We start from the raw sequence: 20,325 nt of genomic DNA, 5'->3' as shown, positions 1-20,325 counted from the left end.
TCTGCCTCTGAAATAACTCATGCAATAGACTATGGAAGGAATTGATAAGAAAAGACTTCTGTCTTGAAAAGTATAACAAGATTAAAAGCGTTTACTTGCTTAAATAATTAGGGACTCTTTGTAACTTCTTTTCCAAAGATACAGTTAACACACTAAGTTATATTTACCTTTGAGTTGCATTGTGCCTTCTAATATATGTTACTTACTAATATATGTTACTTAGAATGGTGCCCCTCCCCCGTCTGAAAAGTAATACGTGTTGGTACGGTTTTATCATTGCTTAACTGAGTGTAAAAGCTTACCAATGGGTTTTACCTACCTTGAATAACATTGTATTCTTCTTAAAGTGTAATTGTGTTTGGCTCCCCCTGATCTGCTTTATAGAGACCTAAAAACAGTCTAGAAGTTAATAGTTGTCTTATGAGTTGCTTGAAGCCCCTCTTAAAAGTATATGGTTACTTACCTTGAATACCTGCTGCTCTTCTAAACTTGTAACACTTAGTTGTGCCTCCCTGGAAATTGTTTAGAGCATTTCCAAAGTAGTCATAAGGTCAATTACTTACCTTGAAATACATGCCGTCTTTCTTCAAGTGCAATTGGCATTTGCTTTCCTTGAATTACTTAGTGCATTCTAAAATAGTCATTGAGTGTTCATACTTGTCATTGAGTAGCTTAAGCCCGCCCCCAGAAAGTATAGGAGTGAATTTACAAGCTCTGAACGGAGTTCTAAAAAGTAAAGTTGCAAGGAGTGTACTTGTAAAGGGCTGATTTATTATGGGATTTCATAACTCAGTATCACTGCATGACCGACAGGGTCAACTACCCTTGAAATACTGATTGTATTCTAAGGGTATATATAACCAGGTTTTACTCTACAAGAATATTACATTACTATACTGAAGGTATACCTTTAGGTTTTACTCACCTTGACTTGCTTCTTGCTCTTCTCAAAAAGCTTATACCTTAGTTTGCATATCGTAGGTATTGAGTTGGTTTTTATGATGCTATAGTATTTACTTACCCAAGATGTATTGGTTACATGTATAACTAATTAAATTACAGAGAATGCTTCAAAAACAAACATTTTATAACGAAAAATATCAAATTCTTTATTTTATGTTTATGTTGTGGGGGGTCCCCTGCAGCCCCCATCCCCCACACCCTCATTTCCCTATGCTTTTAAACCTACCCTAATCCCCTCCCCACTCGCTTAAACCCTTAACCCCAACCCTATATACATTTTAAACAAAAAAATAGACATGTTTTCAATATTAAATTTTCATTAATACAGCATTCTCTGTAATTGTATTTGTTAAAATCACTGCATACCGATTTATCTTGGTCTACTTGTATTTAAATAAACCCTTTATTTTTACAATACATAGCCTTTCAGTGTTTCTTTGGATCACATGTACTCTACAATTTCTTTGTACAATGCTACAGCCCCATCTCCTCCCCAAGATAGGCCTGGGTGCTCTGTCCATGCTACCACATATTCTGGTGGTACAGCCTTATACTAAGAGTGGAGCTTATGTACTGCTTCAGATGTATGGTTTTATGCAGTCTCGGTAGGACTTTTAACTGTCCTAGCAAGGGAGGACTCCTCAAGCCATTCAAGAGAGCATTGTTGGAGCCAAGACCCTTACATAGGGGTACTGCCTGCTGAAAACCCAAGGACGAGCACTATTCCCTCTTGCCAAGTCCTGGTGAATCCCTGCTCCTCTCCAGATCTCCAGAATGTTCTAGTCAGTTATTTGACCGCTGGAGACGTGGAAACAACCTGTCTCAACCCCTGTTTGAGGATCCATTCCTGCAGAGCCTTCAGAAGGGTCCCTGAATCACCCAGTGGACGGACCAGCTCTCTCCTGGGGTACCTCACTGCACCGATTACCGTTCCAAGTTCAGCCTTGCCATTTTACAGATCTTCTACTTATGAAACATGATGCCTTCTCCTGCAGTTTCTGTCTTCCTGACCAAAGCAAAGCCATGCTGGGCCTTTTCCTTGTTTCTCACAAGGATTGCTGGTCGCAACATGACTGTGGTAACCATTGCTGCAACCCATCTTCTTTGATCTTGGAAGTCCCCTGAAGTCGCTTGCTCCATGCAGGTCTTCATCCTGTTGTGCCAAGTACATCCAGCTGTCAAATCTTCAGTAACACCTCATCAGAGCCCAGAACCACTGACTAGCTGGACCCAACCAGACACCAAAGTGACCTCTGCACCTGCAGTCCCTGGACCTCCCTCGACTGGACAAACCCTAGAAGTGGGCCCGCAGATTCCGGAAAACAGCTGAAGTGGTTGTTGAAGAAATTGGAGTAAGGGTGGTTAGTTTCCACAACAATTCCTACCAGCCCCACCTTAAAGTTGTATGGGCTAAAAGTTCTAACCCTCCCTTTTCCATGCCTGGCTAAGAACAGTGGTGGTCTGGTCAAGGATCCCCTAGGCTTCCCCAAGAATGATGGGAAACCCTCCTTACTCTGTGCAAAGTGAATCATGTGGAACTGGTGACATTTGGGCACTAGGTCCTATTTCCTAGAAGATCAGGTCCGATTAAGAACTAGGGACCTAAAACTAGGTTTTATTGCTGGTCTTCTAACTAATTTTCTAACAATTTACTTACCAGTCTCCAAATGGTTCTAAATTGCTAATTATTTTCCTCTTCACCTGCTTTACCTTACAGAGTTACCCAAAGTATTGCTTTTAAAATTGCTCACAATTGCCCGACTGTTTTAGGTAGATTTTTCTTTTAGATGGAATTCTCCCAACGTTGCGAGTCCCCCAGCACTTTTGCTGGACTTTTGGATTTTTGGACTGATTCCCCTGCGTGAGTGGGAACCTTGTTCCACAGTCACTCATTCTTTTATTCTGATGTTGGGAACCGTTTTAATCTCTCTTTAATACTTTTTAATGGATTTATGCTTTCCTTTTCTGGCATCTACAATGTATTACAGCACTTTCTGTGCAGTGTTGCTGGGGACCTCCTTGAACTTTTCTTTTTATTTTACCAGTCTTGACATGTTACTAGGGCAGAGGGACACTTTTTGTCCCTTCTTTATTTAATTTTGAAAGATGAGCACACCCCGCCTTAAGTGTAGTGCGGAGGGGAAACATTGTCTCCCTTCTGTGGCTTTTCCAGTAACATTTAGTTACTGTTCCAAGTTCCTCCGACAGGCTGGTGGCAGTGTACCTTTTTGCACAACGTTTTGAGGACTTTCATTGCAGGCTGCTTTCGCAGCTGTGGTAAGGGACACAAGGGTCACTGTTTGCCTAAAATGGTGGCTGTACTTTTTCCCAGCCCTGTTCTTGATGTCTTTGTCTTTCTTGAGCCTTCTACATGCCTGGGTGGGGGAGGTCTTGATGGGTCTTAAGAGTCTTGGCGGGCTTCCCTTAGATAAGAGTGCCTAGAAGGACAGGAAGTGGGGGAGGTGACCGAAACTCCCCTGGTCTTTGTCCTTCAGTGTGCATGCCTGGAACCAGTTTGTGGTGGGAGTCTGGCTGTCCCCATTGGACAGCCACCCCAAGTTTGAATGAATGCATGTCTGGTGATTGGGGGCTAGTTTTCCTGCATAAAAGGCGAGGGTCCTGTAGCAGAAAAGCAGGGTCGACGAAGTCTGAGTAACCGCTGCAGTCCCAACCTCAACTTCTGTGAAACAGGGAAGCCCCGAAGCGGACAACTTCCTCCCTTGGACTGGTGGGCCTAACCAGTCCCAAGACTAACTGCATTTTGCGCCATCCCTGGAAATGCTGCGACCTCCATGGCCTGGAATTCCTCAATGCCCGGGTCCTGTGCCATTTTTCAGTGCAACGTCTTCCGAAACTCTGTTCCGTCTGAAACCTGGTGGGCATCCTTCTGGACCTCCAGTGACTGGATCCCACTCCTGAAAGTCCCTTCAGCTGAGATGAGGACCGATAAAGGGCACAAACTCCACTGCATGACAACTGTCCTTCAAACAAACCTTGAAAAAGGCATCAACGAGCCAGTAATACGAAGATATGTTGCTAGACTTCCAACTACTCAAGAGAAACCTCCAGATCCATTGCCAGTTCCTTTCTTCAGTTGCCAAGGCCAAGAATTCGGAACCTGGGTCTGCTGTCACCTCTCCTTGGGGACCGGCCTGCTTTGTTGTTCCTGTGCTTCGGAGAGTTGCAGTTAAACTGTTACTTTGATCCCCTCCCAAGCCTACATTGAGCTACATTGAAGTGGACAACACATTGTGCTCCTTAACAAAGAAACTGATACCTGTAAACTTGAATTCGTCATGGACTCTGCCTTGCCCACTGCTCCTCTGCCTTTTCTTCCTTTGCTCTTTTGTCACTGGACCACCAGTGGCCCACCTTGACTCTGTGAGTCTCACCTAGGATACGGTTGGACTTCCAAAGATTGGCTAAGCAGTGGTTAACTAATGTTATACAAGTTGGTCTAAAGCATCCATACTTGTTTCAAGTGTCTGTGACTTTATGTTACCTTACAAAAGTTCTGAAGTATTGTGGTTCTCTGAATATTGCAAGTATTCTGTTTAATTCTACTGTGTGATAGTACTTACTTTACCCAAATGTTATAAGCCTTAGTGTATATAAAGTAAATGTTTATTTCTTATACAACTGCTAGTGTGTAAGTGTTTCCTTGAACTGGGGGTATGCCTTTAGTTCTGTGTGCCTCCCTACAGCCCTCATCCCTCATAGACTAAGCCTGGATGCTCAGCCATTGCTACCAAATCTTTGGGTAGTTTAGGCTAAACCTAAGGGGTGTAACCCTGTACACTTAAGGTGGACTATATAAAGTCTTGTCTCACACTGGACTTCACAGAAGAAAAAAAAACGGACACAAAGTAAAGTATTGGCATTCTGTTAGTAGAACCCTCCCACCCCCAAAAAGTGAATGCATACATGTGTACAAGTAGCAGTTGTGTGACGATACCTACTTGAGGTTTTCATTGCTGAAGAGCATACTCAAAGGCCTAATAATTATTTCATTTTTTGTACATCTTCTGTCCAGCTTGAATTATTGAAGTGCTTTGTGCCTCACTATAGCCCTAGGCCACGCTCACACCCTCCTGAGTCTAAGCCTTCCTGCTCTGCTACCTTATCTTGATTGAGTTTGGCTAGACATCAGTATGTTCTCCCTGTTCACTAGAATAGGGTGACTTCTTAGAACCACCCCCACGGTTGATTATGAAAATGTATCTTAACACTGCATATAAGTAATGCTGAAATTCTGCTCTCTGTGCTAATCTCGCTCGGCCGCAAGTGAATTATAGAATCTCAGAGAGTTGCATACTGGTGGTTGGGTCCCAGCCTCCAGACCCCTGGAGTATGGTGCTGGATCACTGCTCAGTCAGATGCATCTCACTGGTTTTCTTGTTGATTTGGGATGTCACAAGGAGAAATAACAGAACACTGGCAAGCACCTTGTCAAGGAGGTGTATCAGGAGACCAGAGTGGGCTGCCAGAAACTGTAGTCTTCTTAACTGCCACTGTCCAACTCAGGGGTAGGACTGGCTGTAAAATTATCCCTGGTAATGTCCCAGCCCCAGCTGAGAGGGGTTTCCGTCCGCTCTTGACAAGGGCAGAGTACTAGCCTTGTCACAGATTGCTTTACATCCTGCAGGTTACTAATGTCTGCAAAATGATGATTCGATTTCTCAGTGTCTGTTTTCAACTCAAACTTTGTGGATTGATTTTCAAGTAAATCAATTTCTCCTCTGCATCTTACGGATCAGAGAAACTTGTCTCATCGTGTCCTTCTCTGTGATTGAACTTGATGGCAGAATCAAACAATTGAACCTGTTGATTGACAAACCTGTCTCCCCGACAACCAACCCAGATCAGAAAACCAGGCATGACAGTTAATTAAAAAACACTGCCCTAGCGATGGTGTTGCTGTGACATTGGGGTCAGTGGGGAGCACAGGGTTTACTGCCCACACCACCTCAAATTAGACACACACAACAACAAGTCAACACCTTTCTCATTTAAATTAGAGAAACATTAAATCATCAACCACAACCAACCCATGGCAGCCTATGCAAACCATGTAAAATTATAGCCAGACAATGGACCGCATAAGTATGCCTGTCCGGAAACAAAAAAGGTGCCGGTAAGCTTACCGGCACTGTTGTTTCCGGACCGCAATACTATAGGTCTGCCTGCTGTAGCTGCTGTGCCCGATGGGTCTGACCCTGCCAGGCACAGCAGCCACAGATGGCAGACCGTCACGGAAGCAGCGGCACCGTTAGCACCGGCGCTGCCGTGGTCCCCAATCCTATAGAGTCCATTGGGATTCTATGGGAATGTGGAGTAACAAATTTGCCGGCGCATGACTTCCCGGCCGCCGGACTTGGAATAACCCGGTGGCACCGGGAAGTCAGGTGGCAGTACATTTTTTACAGGTCTGGTGGCAACCCACTGGTAGCACAGGCAGGGTTACCGCCGGACCCGTAATGAGGCTTAATGTGTTTATTCACAATAGATTTTTCAGGACTTGATTCTAAACTATTTTATGAAAGCCAACAGACTGGAAGTCTAATGGTTCAGTATTTAACTCGGTATAGTATTAAGAACCAACTCAACAAGAGTTGTGACTAATCCCAAAGCTCCAGCTTCTCATCATATAATTGACATCTCTAATTCTCCATCCTCCTGACAAAACACTCACAGTCCACTTTGCAATCTCAAGCCTACCAATAGCGCATTAACCTGACAGCCATGAAAGCTCATAGGTTTATAGTCATTTGGTCGAAAACAAAAATGTCGCAAGTCATAATGTCGAAAAAAAATGTTGAAAAAAGCATTTTTTTTCAATACTTTTTTTTCGAAATGGGGGGGTTACCCCCCAACCCCACTTTTTTATTTTACCCATTTTTTATACTTACCAAACCCAGAAAATACATATAAATAAAAAAATAATATATTCAACTTTTTTTTCGACTTTTTTTTTTCAACATTTTTGTCATTCGACTTTTTATTTTCGACATTATGACTGCTGCACACCAAGTTCATATCTGAAATTCTATCACTTGACCCCACCCGCCAAAGCGAGCGGTCAACATCATCTTGTATTGCTCTGATTTGTAAGGTCTGGGTTTTTCCTTCTGGATAAAACACATACCAGGTTTCATCGCCACACCACACAGAATAAAGCCGGCACTCGGGTACTTCCTGGCAGCAGTTCTCAATACATTAGGTTTTGCACTGGCCAACCCTTCTAGCTCACTTACGACACTTCCCACATTTCTTGAAGGGCCTCACACAACGCGACAACCAAAATGACAGAGGTGTGCTATACAAAACCACTTGACATTACATTCAAACACAGTCTAGTAGCATTTACTTTTTCAGTACCAACAAAGCGTTAATGCAGTGGTCAACCAAAAATAAATAAGTTGTAGGTCACCAAAGAAACAAAGCAGCTAGGAGGCTTTTTGAAATTTCATGTATATATATTTTAATAATCATTTTACTTCAACAGAATCTTCCCTTCAACTTAGTACACAAAACAGGTTTTTTATTTTTCAGAATAAAATCCTCAGCGCAGATAAATAACCAGTGACAAATCCTGAGACAATGTTGTTGAGTATGACAGGCAAGCATATTTTATCACCAATACATTCTTACTTATGTGACAAACAAGCAAATGACGATTTCAGCTAGGCAATGTTGAGTGCAAACTTGGAAAGAAAGTTCTACATTTGATTCATATAAACATATCAGCAGCAGAGCACCTTCCCACAATACTGCATCGCAGATGTGCTTTATCCTCTAGGGTACGAGAGAAGTTTATTCGCTACATCCAAACTCAATTTATCTGTAGGGATTATCATACAGGTGCAATGGGCATTCACTGAGTTGCCATTGAAATCCATGGCTTGCTGCTGGCATCACATGTACACAAAGGATCCCATCTTCTTGCACATTATACCTTCTGTCTCTTTGGAGTGATCACCTCTGGAGATAAAAAAAAAGGGGAGTTCAGGCGTTTTGTCCCATCAAACCATGGAGTCTCACTGTGGTTAGCTAACATGTGGGTGAGAGCATCAGTCAATATACCTATTAAATGCTGGTCTTACCTGCAAAGGCTTCTAGAAAGGATAGTGCCACGAATTCCATCAATGAAACCAAACAAGCAATGTGCATATGATCCACTCCAGTAACGCCACCATTTAGCATCTGCCAGTACCAGATAATGGACAATTATTGGCTTCTATCTTTTGTAAATGTTTTACACTGCTTCATCCTCAATGGTAGATGCGGTCAGTACATAGAATACATTATCAGTTATGTACATAGGTGGGAATACATTCAAATGTATGGTCTCTACATATAATGGGGTGACTGGAGGCACAGTGAAGATAAACACAGTTTATAAGTCACCAAGAGGTTTAACAGTAATCTAAGATGAAGTATGTTTTACAACTAAAACATCATCCTGACAACAGTTGATATTTGGTGTTGAGGTGGGTTAATGGTTTTGAATAATAGCCTATTTCCCCAAAGTCATCAACCTGCAGTCACCACGACCCAAATCTGCCCCAAGCGAACCCATGTGAACAATATTCTGCGGAACTTACTGGGCCCCATGAAATGGTTGTTCAAATCAATAAACCGAGTGTTCCCCTAAGACCATGATTTACTGCTCCACCCTTCAAGGAAACGTACAACCTCACTGAATGCAGTTGTCCGATTAACCGGCAGTCCATCTTCACTGCAGGCCCTTGATATGCAAGTTGAAGCCAAATGCTGGATGCTTTTCTCAAAAGGCTTAAGGCCAGCACAGTTGCCTTGTGATGTGGTAAGTGCAAAAATAGAATAAGAATGCCCTCAAATCATAATGGATTTGGAAGTCAAAAATATTTCCTTGTAACCATCTCTTTGGCCCAATTGCATCCATTCAGTTGCACATTTGAAAAAAGGTTTTTCATTCCTTAACTTGAACCACCAAACCTCTACCTCAAACTAAAAGCGGTCCGTTCCCAAAGGGCTTTCCATAGTGAGGGAATGAGTGATGGGAATCTCCACCTGCTTACATGTCCAGACCTTAATGCACTCCTGGATCATTTACATCAACCCTTAGACAAGCCGGTCCTCTCCTTCCAGGTCTACCTGCAGGTCGCAGACCCCAGTAAAGTCCAGCTGCTTGATGCTACTGCCATTGGGGTTCAGGCTTGGGCTGCGAGTGCCTGAGGAGGGTGAGGGGTGCTGCGGCCAGCCATCAACAGTCCAGACCACTCCATTGGGATGATGGCTCAGGTGAGATTCCAGGCGTCGCAGCAATTGTTTAGGGTTCCTCTTGGCAAACATCTCCACCTCTGGAAAGTGGTGAGAAAAATCATAGTTTATGCAAGTGTATAAACCTATATTGGGGAACTGTCTCTGGCATTCAAGGCAATGAGTACGGGTACAATATAGATTATGAGAAACAAACATTGCTTTCCACCATGCTAGATAATTATGTTCAATATTGGCACTGCAGAACATTTAATTTGTAGAAGTCCAGCAAAGTAAACCAAACTGAACACATTAGAAGGTAGTGAAAATAAGGCAAGTATCAATCAGTAAGACCGACAAAAGTGATCACAGTTCAGAGGTGTTTATTGAAAACGCCTCTATATACCTAAATCTAAGGATGGGAGCAAGCTACGACCATCAAAATAAAAATAACGCAGTCCTATTAGTGTCTTCGTCAAAATAAAAGGTCCTATACTAAAAAAAACTATTGCCAATCCCTACTTCTAAACAATAAACAGTATGCAAAATGATGTAGACAACAAAAAATGTGTCATGAAACAATATGTCAGGATGACTCGATAGTTGGTTCCCGTTCCCCATGTTTTAACCACAGAAAAAGGTGACACACTTGGGCTTGGAACACACTTCAGTTCCGCTAAGCACAAGGGCACGGTTCCAGTTCACATATTAGCTCTCTGCAACCAAATGTCTCTTGCTCAATCAAGGAAGGCTTCTCCCTTGCAAGACAAAAGTTCAACAAAGATGTTTCAAAGTTCCTTTCCTCTGGAGTTTACTTTTTAAAAAACAAAGTATTTTACTTCCACTTTGAGCCCCCCTCCGCTGGGCTCGGATTTCGATTTCTCTTTCACAGTTCACTGCAAACAGAAGACTTTCGATTGTGCAAAGGATTTGACTAAAACCCTTGCAGGACCACTTAGATTCTCTTCCTCATAAATCATATTCACATTTCATAAGTTCTGTTAGCGGGATAGATTCAGGCAGAGACCTGTCGATTGTGCACCCACGCGGTGCAAGACCACTCTGCTACTTAGCATCATGCGTTCGCTTCTCAAAGTTCAGAAAACAATGATCGGCTTTTCCTTTTCATTCGCGTCTTTCATCAAACACCTTTCCCATTTGACTCCCCAGGACACACTGTTGCCACATGTGACCTTCATCGGTTCACACAGTTGCCTTCAACTCACCGGCTGTATACAAGGTTTAGCCCGCAGCTCTGATCATGGAGTCAAGAGCAATACCACGGCAGCTCCACTTCTCCCCCGACTCGACAAGTCAGGCAAGAGGGCCCCTGGTATCTCAGACACGCATTACAGGTATCTGGCCTCACTTCTCTGCCTCACACATGCTGCTTCAGAGTTTTCAACAACACAGCAATTACTTGTCAAACGGCCCAAGGATATCATCCGCCTTGGTTTCATTCCATGACTTTTTGTTTGTCTTCCTCGATTCAGCTGCCGTCTGGAATAGGCTGCTCCTTAATGTGCTCTGTGCTGTTCCTTGCCTTGCTCGCATTGTGTTGCTGTGCTCTGCCTTTTATCCAGGCGGGGAAGGTAAAGAGGATTCAGGTGTGAGTTGCTCCAGGCAACTGCCTGACTCTGCCTGACCATGCCACTGGAACATGTTGGAGTCTGTCTTGCCCCAGTGTGTAAACGGAATGTATATGTGTTTATGCAAGTCGGGGGGGGGGGGAGAGTTACAAAGCTCATGTACTTGATCGGGAAAGAGGGATTAAAGGTTTTAAGGGGGGGTGCTGCATCTCACCATTAGGTGTCCCACACCCACTCCCCAAAGATCTTCCACCCTGGTGATCCTCCCACACTGCTCCACCCGCGGAGTCTGGAACCAACAACAATGGGCGTGCCTCAGCCACTTGGATGACATATCCCAGAGGACTGGTAAGTTAGACACCTTCTGGTTTCTCACACTAGGTACAGCATTCACACATTAAAGATGCTGACCCCTAACAGATGGAAGTTCTAAACTTGAGAGGAAAAAGCAACTCAAATAAAAGCCAGCAGGCACATTTACATGGCAGATATAAAATAGGAGTTCATTCTGTATAGTTGAGCTAACATAAAAACGCCTTTTGTGGAAGGAGACAGGAAACTCTCCTTGTTCTACTGATCATCAATCTAAGGTGCCAACTGTTGAGAAGATAAAAGGGACTTCACAATTTAAGTCGGATGGGTTCTTAAAGGTATACGCCGCAAAAATACAATGAAATAAAGTGCAAGAAATGCGGCATCTAGCAAAAGACTGGATTTATGAGATAACCACAGTTTTAATCATTATATGTTTAGTGTTTTTACTCAATGTTAAAAAGGAGCTACCAAATGCAAGTAAATGTCTAAAATGACACCATGTTTTGTAACATCCCAACATCCAGCAAACCACACTACTGCCTTCTTGCGGGTCCATGTGTTAAAATCGCAGCAAAAAGGCCCTAGTTTTGCCGCCACCATCCATGTAAAGGATGCGGGGGACACCCCTGCAACACCCAGACCCATTATACCATTTAAAGGGTGCGGGGGACACCCCCGCAACCCCAGCTCCCTTTAAATGGTATAATGGGGTACACCTTTACCAGGTCAAACCACTGCATTTTTGCTACGATTTTTTGTAAAGGCGACATTTTTGCCACGATTTTATCACTGCATACCCTTCTTGCCGACGTTGGCTGGAAAGGATTAAGGTTAGGCCAAACGTCCCAATATGTGGCTCTGGCATAAACCTCATGAATGTTTTCCTTTTTTCTAGATGTGGGTCGGACACAGGACTGAGGACAACCATCCAAACACATTCTTAAAATGAACAGTCTCTGCTAATTTACTCGTGAATTAATCACTCCTGCACAGCGAAAGGCAGGGCCATGCTTAACACACCAGACTCCTCTATCCTGAATAACTGGATATGCAGTCAATATGAATTTCACATGGAAATAAAGAATTTTCTAAATTAAGCAGTCGTATAGAAGATGAAAAGATGTTATGACGAAGAGGTTTCGCGCTAAAAGTGAGAGGTGTAGATGCTAGCACCATAAGAGCTAATTGGTAAGAGAGGAAAGCTGCAGACTTGACTTCCTGGAAAGCAGTAGATTTTCTAGGTAACATGGTTCAGTGAGGCAAAGCGGTTGTCCCGTGGGCAATTCGGGGGTTTGGGACGCTATAACTTTTAACATAGTTCACAAAGAGTGCAGCGTATAAAGAGCTTCCTAGACCCCAAGTTTAGGGTTCGGGAAGATCAATCCACACCTCAAATTCAGGTCTACTTAGAATATCGTCCTACTCTCAAAGGTGTAAGATTGGACGGGAGGTCAAGGCTATGCCCTCAATGAGGGAGCTGCGTAGAAAGAAAGTAAAGGGCAACAAACAAGCTCATGAAAAGAAAGTGTCCGCACAATATAGTTACCAAAGTATACTCTTAAAACAGGATTTGGAAAACATGGCATGTAGTGCTTTACATTTAAGTAACTTTATAGGAAGGAGTCCTTAGAGGTAGGGAATTTAGCAGAAGGCACTTGATGCTCACAAACGTTCTTAAGAGTCCAGTTTGCAAGGTCTTTTAAGACGATGTTTAGACGGGAGCTAATTTTCAATGTGGAACAATCTGAAGAATCCAAGAATCCATTGTCATAGATAAAAGGAGCTGTCAAACTGCCTGCAGTGTCACCATAAGTTGCAGTTTTGCTCAGGTAAAACCCAGTGTTACCCAATGTGGCAGTAGAGAAGCAAGTCTTCGGTTATGGAGAAAAGGAGCTGTCAAAGGTGCAGTTCAGTGAAGGTACAATGTGTGCAGGCTGTAACCCTGGCCCTTGACGACAGTGGAATGATCCAGAAGGGATAAACCAGATGCAGGATATAGGAGTAGTGGTTTCGGTTTGCAAGGTTGCTGCTTTGGTAAAGAAGACTGTGCAGACAAATGCTTGGTGGTTCCAATACAAGTAGGATGCAGTTGGGGCAGTCAGAGGACTTGGACACTGCCTACTGCTGATGAGCTGCAGAAGAGCATGTTTAAGAGGCTACTTGTGCCATTGCAATGAGACCAATAGTCCTGAGGTGTGTAAACCAGCTGCGCCTGCTGACTGAAGGAAAGGCAGCACTGGAGTGCTCTCTCTCTGGTCTTGGAAGGTGGCCTGAAGAAAGCATGTGCCATAAGTACTTTGCAATCAGACTGAAGAGTGAAGGAGCCTTTGCCTTCTTCAGGAAATGAATCCTACTTCATCTGCTTCTGGAGAACTCCAGCAATTCACATAGCTATGGTACAGATACCCGTATTCTTTTACCGCTCTTTGAGGCTGGATGAACAGCTGGTCTCCAATCTGACACACTAACATTCAAACATTTGGCCCTCGGGCATTATATGATATGATATTTTAATTTGTATCACGCTCATACACAAGTGTTTCAGAGCGCGACGAGGCCAGGAAGGGGAACACGGGAGGACAAAACAACATTCTTACTAGGCCGAGTGACATTGAGAAAGCGCAAGTGCGGGGGAGAGGGAAGGGGGAAAGTGCAAGGAGGAGGGGAGAAGTGGAAAGTGTTGAGCAAGGGGTAGAAACTCAACTGGTAGTGCAGCCAGCAAGGTGGCAAGTGCAGGGTTTAAAGAACAGACAAGGGGTGTCTGATAAGTGCAAGTAAGGGGACTGAAGGGTTGCAGATACAGACCCAAGTGCAGGGGTTGCCAGAAGGTAGTGCAGGTGTGTGGTGGGTAGGCAGAGACCTGGGCCTGAAATCAGAGGGTAATCAGGTGCACAGTGCCGAAGCAGACAGATCAGCAGGGGAGAGGAAGAGCGAAGGCAGAAGCAAAGAGGAAGGTCTTGAGATGCTTCCGGAACAGGAGATGGTTAACCTCAAGTTTCAGAGAGGCATGGAGGCTGTTCCAGAGGGAGGCCCCAGCCAGGAAAGATCCAAGCCCAACTTGTTGCGTGGAGAAGCGACTGACCCTGAGCAAGTTGGGGGTGGAGGAGCGAAGAGCTTGAGTGGGAAGGTATTTACGGAGGGAGAGTTGAAGGTATTTTGGACCCAGGCCCCAGAAAGCCTTGTGGACAATGCAAAGGGTCTTGAACTTGATCCTTGCAGCCACTGGGAACCAATGAAGAGATTTCAGGGCTGGAGAGATACGATCCCAGGGCTGTTCTGGATGAGTTGCAGAGAGCGTAAAGTAGAAGCAGGCAGATTTAGAAAGAGGCTGTTGCAATAGTGAAGCCTGGAGAGAACCAGAGCTCTAAAGACAGTAAGCTTCTGGGGTAAGGAGAGGAAAGTAAGAATACCTCTGAAGAGGTGCAGTTGGTAGTTTGACTTCTCAGAGACGTTGGAGATGTGAGGAGAGAAGGACAGTGTGGAGCCGAAGATGACCCTGAGGTTCTTAGCCTCGCAGGTGGGAGCAGGAAGAGGGCCAAGAGAAGCTGGCCAGAGAGAGACAGGAAAGGAGGGTGCAGGTGTGCCGATGAGGAGAATCTCAGTTTTACTGGCATTAAGGCAGATAGAATTGGCGGTGCACCACTCCTGGATAGCAGACAGACAGTCAGAGAAGGAGAAGAGGTGGCAGAGGGAAGCCTGAAGAGGAGCCGAGTGTCATCTGCAGAGCACTGAAAGTTGGAGCAAAGAGCGGCAATGCGGTGGGCAAGGGGTGCCAGGTATTGGTTGAAAAGCCAGGGAAAGAGGTTAGACCCCTGGGGAACACCACAGGTAGAGAGGGAGATAGAGGAGAGGAAGGACCCAAGTTGGACCTGGGCGGGTCGATCGGAGAGGAACGAGCTCAGCCAGGCCAGGGCCTGATTGGTGATACCCAGATTATCACAGAGACTGTTGAGCAGGATGGCATGGTTGACCGTGTCAAAGGCAGAAGAGGGATCGAGTAGGATGCGGACAGAAGGGTGTTAGAGTCAAGGTTGTAGAGCAGGTCTTCACAGATGTTCAGGAGAGCAGTTTCCGTGCTTCTGGCAGCTCTGAAATCAGACTGATGGTCATACAGACAACCAACAGAATCGGTGTGAAGATTAAGCTGGGAGATGGCCAGCTTTTCTAGTAGTTTGCCCAGGAAAGGAGTGATGGAGATCGGGCGATAGTTAGCCGGGCATGAGGGGTCGGCTGTGGGTTTCTTGAGAAGAGGCTGCACAAGAGAGTGCTTCAAATGGGAGGTGAAGGCTCCAGATGCAAAGGAGAGGTTGCAGGAGGCGGCCAGAGCAGGAGCCTAGGGTGTCAACGTGGTCCTTGATGGTTTTAGACAAACAGGGATGAACCTATTTTGACGAGACTTTCATAGGTCGGACTCGTCTAGAAAACTATCAGGGGAGAACAGAGGGAAGGAAGAGAAAGAGGGCGGTGGGGTGGCAGCAGGAGGGCTAGAGTTAGCAGATAGAGAGGTGGGAAGAAGGGAGAGGAAGAGAGGGTGGACAGGATGTCCTGTTTTTTTTTTATAGATGAAATGAGAGGCAAGGACCGTGCAAAGGGCCTGGTAGGCGACCAGAGAGGTAGAGACTACAGCTGTGTTGGCCAGCTCGTTGCAGATTTTAAAGAGTTCGGCCGAGTTGTTAGTTGACGCAGAGCCGCAGGCTGGTATATGGGATTGCTTCTTAATTAGGACAAGGAGTCAGTATTGCCTTTGGAGCAGGCAGCAGGCCAGTTTGTCAAAGGATGAACAAGAAGCCTGTCATTTCCTCTCAGCCACCCTACACTCACGTTTATGGGTAGCTAGGTCAGATTCGTACCAAGAGTTGCACTTGGCTTTGGGCTTCAAGCAGATCCTCATGACAGGTGCAAGAACATCCAGAGTATTAGAGATAGAAGAGTAGAGCATTCAGGAATGTTACCCCATTCAAACTTTCCTGGACTTTTTCCAAGGTGCAAACACAGTGTGTTGACTGAAGAGTGAATCCCAGACAAAGATTACTACATCCGGCCATATATGGTTAATGGCTGCCGTTAGAGTTCCCAAGTTGGAGTCTTAAGACGACCAAGCCCACATACGGCACATGCCTGTTTCTGTGCCGACCAGGTCAACAGCCTAGCTGTGAAGTCTTACTAGACCTCTAAAGCCTTCTAGTGCTGGATGTGGAGAATCCTGCAGATCCCCCACTAAAACCCTGCATAGAGTCTCCTCCCAGGTGGCCAAGAGAAGGCAGACACTTTCCGATCCCAATCCTGAAGGTTTTGTACTGTGGGAGGATCACCTGGGTAGAGATCAGGCCCAAGGAGGTGGGGCGATTTCGCAGGGGGAGACATGGTACTAATCCTTGAATGACGGTTATAGCATCTTGCCATTCTGATGCATGGTTCAAATTAAGGCAGTAACACCTAAAACGACCTAAGATACTGCCTCTCAAGAACCATTCTTTTATATCCCTAAGCTCCCATGTCCCCCACAATATCAAAGGTATGCCAACAGGTATGGGGAACATGTGACCTTTCCTGCCACTTCTGTCTCTCAAAGGGCTAAACTTTAGAATTCCACTAATAATATTGTGGGAAGGAAATCCACATTAAACCATTTTAAAGAGTTCGCGAAATCGAATTTTCCCAAAATTAACTGCAAGTCCCAAAATCCCTCAGGGACTGTGAAGAAGAGGACAAAGAGACATGCAGGGGTCCAAGTCAGGCAAGCAAGCCTAATGGGTTGTGGTGAGTTCAGGCAATTAAGTCTAAGGGCCTGTACCTGAACCCAATTAGCCCACCTGAGGGGCATTAAGGGCTGCAGCAAGGAGAAGCAGTAGAAAGAAGCTGGAGCAGGAGCTGGAAGGTCAGCAGTAGCAGAAGCAGAGGAAGCAGAGCACAAAGCTGGCAGTTCATAAGGAAGTATGACCTCAGAAGGGATGCCGGAGCAGATTTCACCTGCAGGCTTTGAGTTGGTCCAGTGCTCACAAACCCTGTTTGGCTGTGGCAGCACTGAAAGAGACAGGAAGCAACAGGCAGTCTTTCCAGGTCGCTTAATTACTGTGAATGCAGAGCTGAAGTTGTGCATTCTCCCAAGGCCCGTGTACAGAAGCAAGCCGAGGGAAACTGCAGAATAGGAGACTCTCCTTTTAAGAGGCCAGATCAAAGACACTGGTGCAGTAGAGGGGTGTGGGTCCCAAGAGTAGCAGTAGCAGGAGTAGAAAGCAAGCCGTGAAGCAACAGCAGCCCGCAATCGTAATTGGGAGTTGGAAAAGGAAGTTCCAACAGAAATACCTTGCCGGCAACTGTAGCCAGCTTTAATAGCATTCGGGCACACATCCAAGTGAGTATAAAAGTTAATTGCAGAAGTGGACAGTCTTTTTAATAAGGAAAAGGTAACACGTGCTTATGTAAAACACTTGCAGGTAGTGAATGCATCTCTTTTCCTGAATATTAGAAATACTTTGTTGCCGAGCGGTCGCATGGCTCCTGTTAACACAGAGAATGTTGCTGGTGTTGGAAGGGGTTAAACCCAACCGCCCCACCTCCCCACCCCCAGGCGGTTCAGAGTGAGACAAGCCCCCTTAGAAGAATTCTAATGGACAAAGGGGGAGGTGGGCATCATGGCATCCCCACACTATCACCGTATTATGCGTATTAGACGGAGTATATTCATGGAAACAAGCACCATTTTATTATGAACAAGCACCATTTTTATTAGCCATAGTTTGAACAGAAGGCTTGCAAAGCCACGAAATATTCAGCACATTAGACTGCATGGAGAAGCCTGATTAGACCACAGTGAGATGGGCTGTGCTTCCAACCCCCAAGAAACTCCCCTTTGTTGTACAGATGTTGCCAATGTGTTTATTTAGAAAGATTGTGCCCTGCAAGGTCATGAGACAGCACCATGCACCTCAATGTGCGTGCTTATCGTGGCCTGGCTAAAGTATGCCTCCGACCCCTAACCAGCCAACCATGAGTTACAGCCTTCATAACCGTCTCAGATTCGAGACCCCTGAATTCCACGATAGTGGATGACCCCAGCCCACCGCCGATAAACTGGCCATCAAAAGATCTAAAGGATATGGCTGTGGCATTGTAGGTTCACAACAACATGATTTGTAATGCGAGGTACAGGGAGGAATAAATTATAGTTCAAAATGAGTTTGGAAACCTTTGGTGTGGACGACGTGATAAGGAATGACTGGAGGATGTGTGGGTCAGTATGATCTAAGACTTTTTCTAATGCCAGTCCACGTGCCTCCCAAGTGCACAGTGTAACGATAGAAATAACAATGGTGCATAGTTACAATTAATTGGCAGTTTTACCTTGGTTCCCAGGAGATGAGCCCAGCAGCACCCACATGGACGAAGATCAGATGAAGACGGACCAATGGTCTGGCATCCCATATGGAGCAGACCCTATATGTGTAGTGCCCCATTCAATAGGGATGTTGAAGTGTATCACTTACTATTACATCACAAGTGATGCTGTTCAAAGTTATAATGTGCTGTCAGGGGACAGAGAGCCCAGAACGTTCCATAGCAGCACAGTCCTTTGCTGATACCTATTTTGTATAGGAATAAAAACTTGTTATCCTTGAAAGAGTTTCTTGGGCCTTTTTCCCTAGTGGGTTGCATTTTCTCTGGTGTGATCGATCAGGGGCGTGCCTTCACCAGTAAGCTTCATTGAAGTAGAACATACTTTCCCTGAAGTGTTACAAGCCCTATTTAAAGAGGCTGTGCATTAGACAATGTTTCCCAGATACCTTGAAAGCTGAATGCTGACCGAAAGGTGGGAACGCGCCTCTCGTTACAGTGGCAGTGCAAGAGTAAAACGAAATTGCGTGTGCCTAATTTCATTTTCAGTAAGAAGTCTACATCTTGTAGCACATTAACTGCTGAAGCAGAGGTTGTAGAAGTGTTTGAAGTTGAAGCAAGAACAAACATTACCCAAGCCCAGAGAGTGAACTCTATAAAAGTGAATCCCACTTAATTAAGAACTGTACACCATAGTTTTGGAGTTGTTGAAGTTGTTGTTACCCAAGAATCCTCTAAAACAAACAAACATGATTAAGTTATCCAAAGCTGGAAGAGTGGCAAAACAGCCTTGGGGTAACTATTGGAGGAAAGGTATGTTGTGACTCACGAAGATCAGACCATAACCAACTCACCAGATGTGTATCTCAACCGCTCCTCTTCACAAACTCGAGGCGGGCGTGGCAGAAGACTGGATGCAGACTTGCAGGCACGGTGAGCGTTACGCTGCTGGATGCAGAATAACTCGAAGCGTGTGCTGCTCTTCGGGCGTGGTTTAAATAGCCTCCAAAGTAGTCCCAGGTAAGTATTCCTCCCCAGCCACACCCGAGTAAAAAATAGTCCCTAGGTAAAATAGTCCCTTCCAAGCCTCATTTGGCTTGGAGCTCTTGCAGCATGGTCTGCATCAGGTAAGCTTGCAGCATGGTCTGCATTAGGTAAATTCTACTCTATGAGCCTGGCGCCATAGGACCGCACCCAAACAGCCCCTAGCAGGGGTTTTTGGGCTTGCTCAAAATAACGTGATGCCTGCTTCCGGGGTTGCTGGACCTGGTCTGGGTCCCCGGGGGTAAGCATCATGACACCTCTCTGTAAGTGTTAGTGGACCACGCCCTGCACCGATCTGCATAGGTTCTGTATCACCCCTGTGCAGAACGGGTTGGGACCAAAGGAACAGGTATTTTTTCTCCTTTCCTTTCTGCTTTACTGGCATCAATCTGGAGCACAAGATGCAATAATTCTGAGAAGGCCGTGGGAACCACTGGAACGGTGGCTAAAAGTCAGAAAGACCTTTATAGAAAATGGCTGATTTTCTGTCTTCAGACCAACCAGTTACTGCAACCAACTGATTAAACCGCGCCATATATGTAAGAAGTGGCGTGTCTCCCTGATAGAGGTTTAGCAACTCTAAATCAGTAGCCTGCGTCGTATAACATGTGTCAAAGACAAGACTTATGGCCGTGATCAATGCATCGCAGTCATAGAGCATATAACTGTTGTTCTCCAAAAGGGGGTTGGCCCAGGCAGCAGCAGTACCCCGAGATATGACAGCACAAAAGCTACAATGGTAGTGGAGGTGGGGAAAGAGGATGGTCGACATAAAAAGTGAAGTTTGCATTGGTTGATAAAAGTTCTGAAATGTTTTAGATTCCCATTAAACCTCTCC

At 45.1% G+C, this 20,325-nt stretch overlaps 1 protein-coding gene across 3 annotated transcripts in view; it reads right to left on the bottom strand.

Moving 5' to 3' along the window:
• Positions 1–7,418: 7,418 nt before the first annotated feature.
• The window catches only part of ELMOD3 (ELMO domain containing 3), a 635,597-nt gene continuing 622,690 nt past the window's right edge, over positions 7,419–20,325 (bottom strand). For 2 of the 3 annotated variants that reach the window (XM_069618948.1, XM_069618949.1), the window contains one exon: positions 7,419–9,305. In XM_069618948.1, the coding sequence (XP_069475049.1) occupies positions 9,067–9,305 (239 nt within the window). In that variant the 3' untranslated portion in view covers positions 7,419–9,066. The remainder of the gene's footprint in view (positions 9,306–20,325) is intronic. The other variant, XM_069618950.1, reaches the window with a different exon arrangement.

This window comes from Ambystoma mexicanum, chromosome 10 (genome assembly GCF_040938575.1).
Source record: "Ambystoma mexicanum isolate Mex_15411 chromosome 10, UKY_AmexF1_1, whole genome shotgun sequence".
NCBI classification, from domain to species: Eukaryota; Metazoa; Chordata; class Amphibia; order Caudata; family Ambystomatidae; genus Ambystoma; species Ambystoma mexicanum.
Note: the sequence above shows the minus strand (reverse complement) of the source record. Positions and strands in the feature narration are given on the sequence as shown.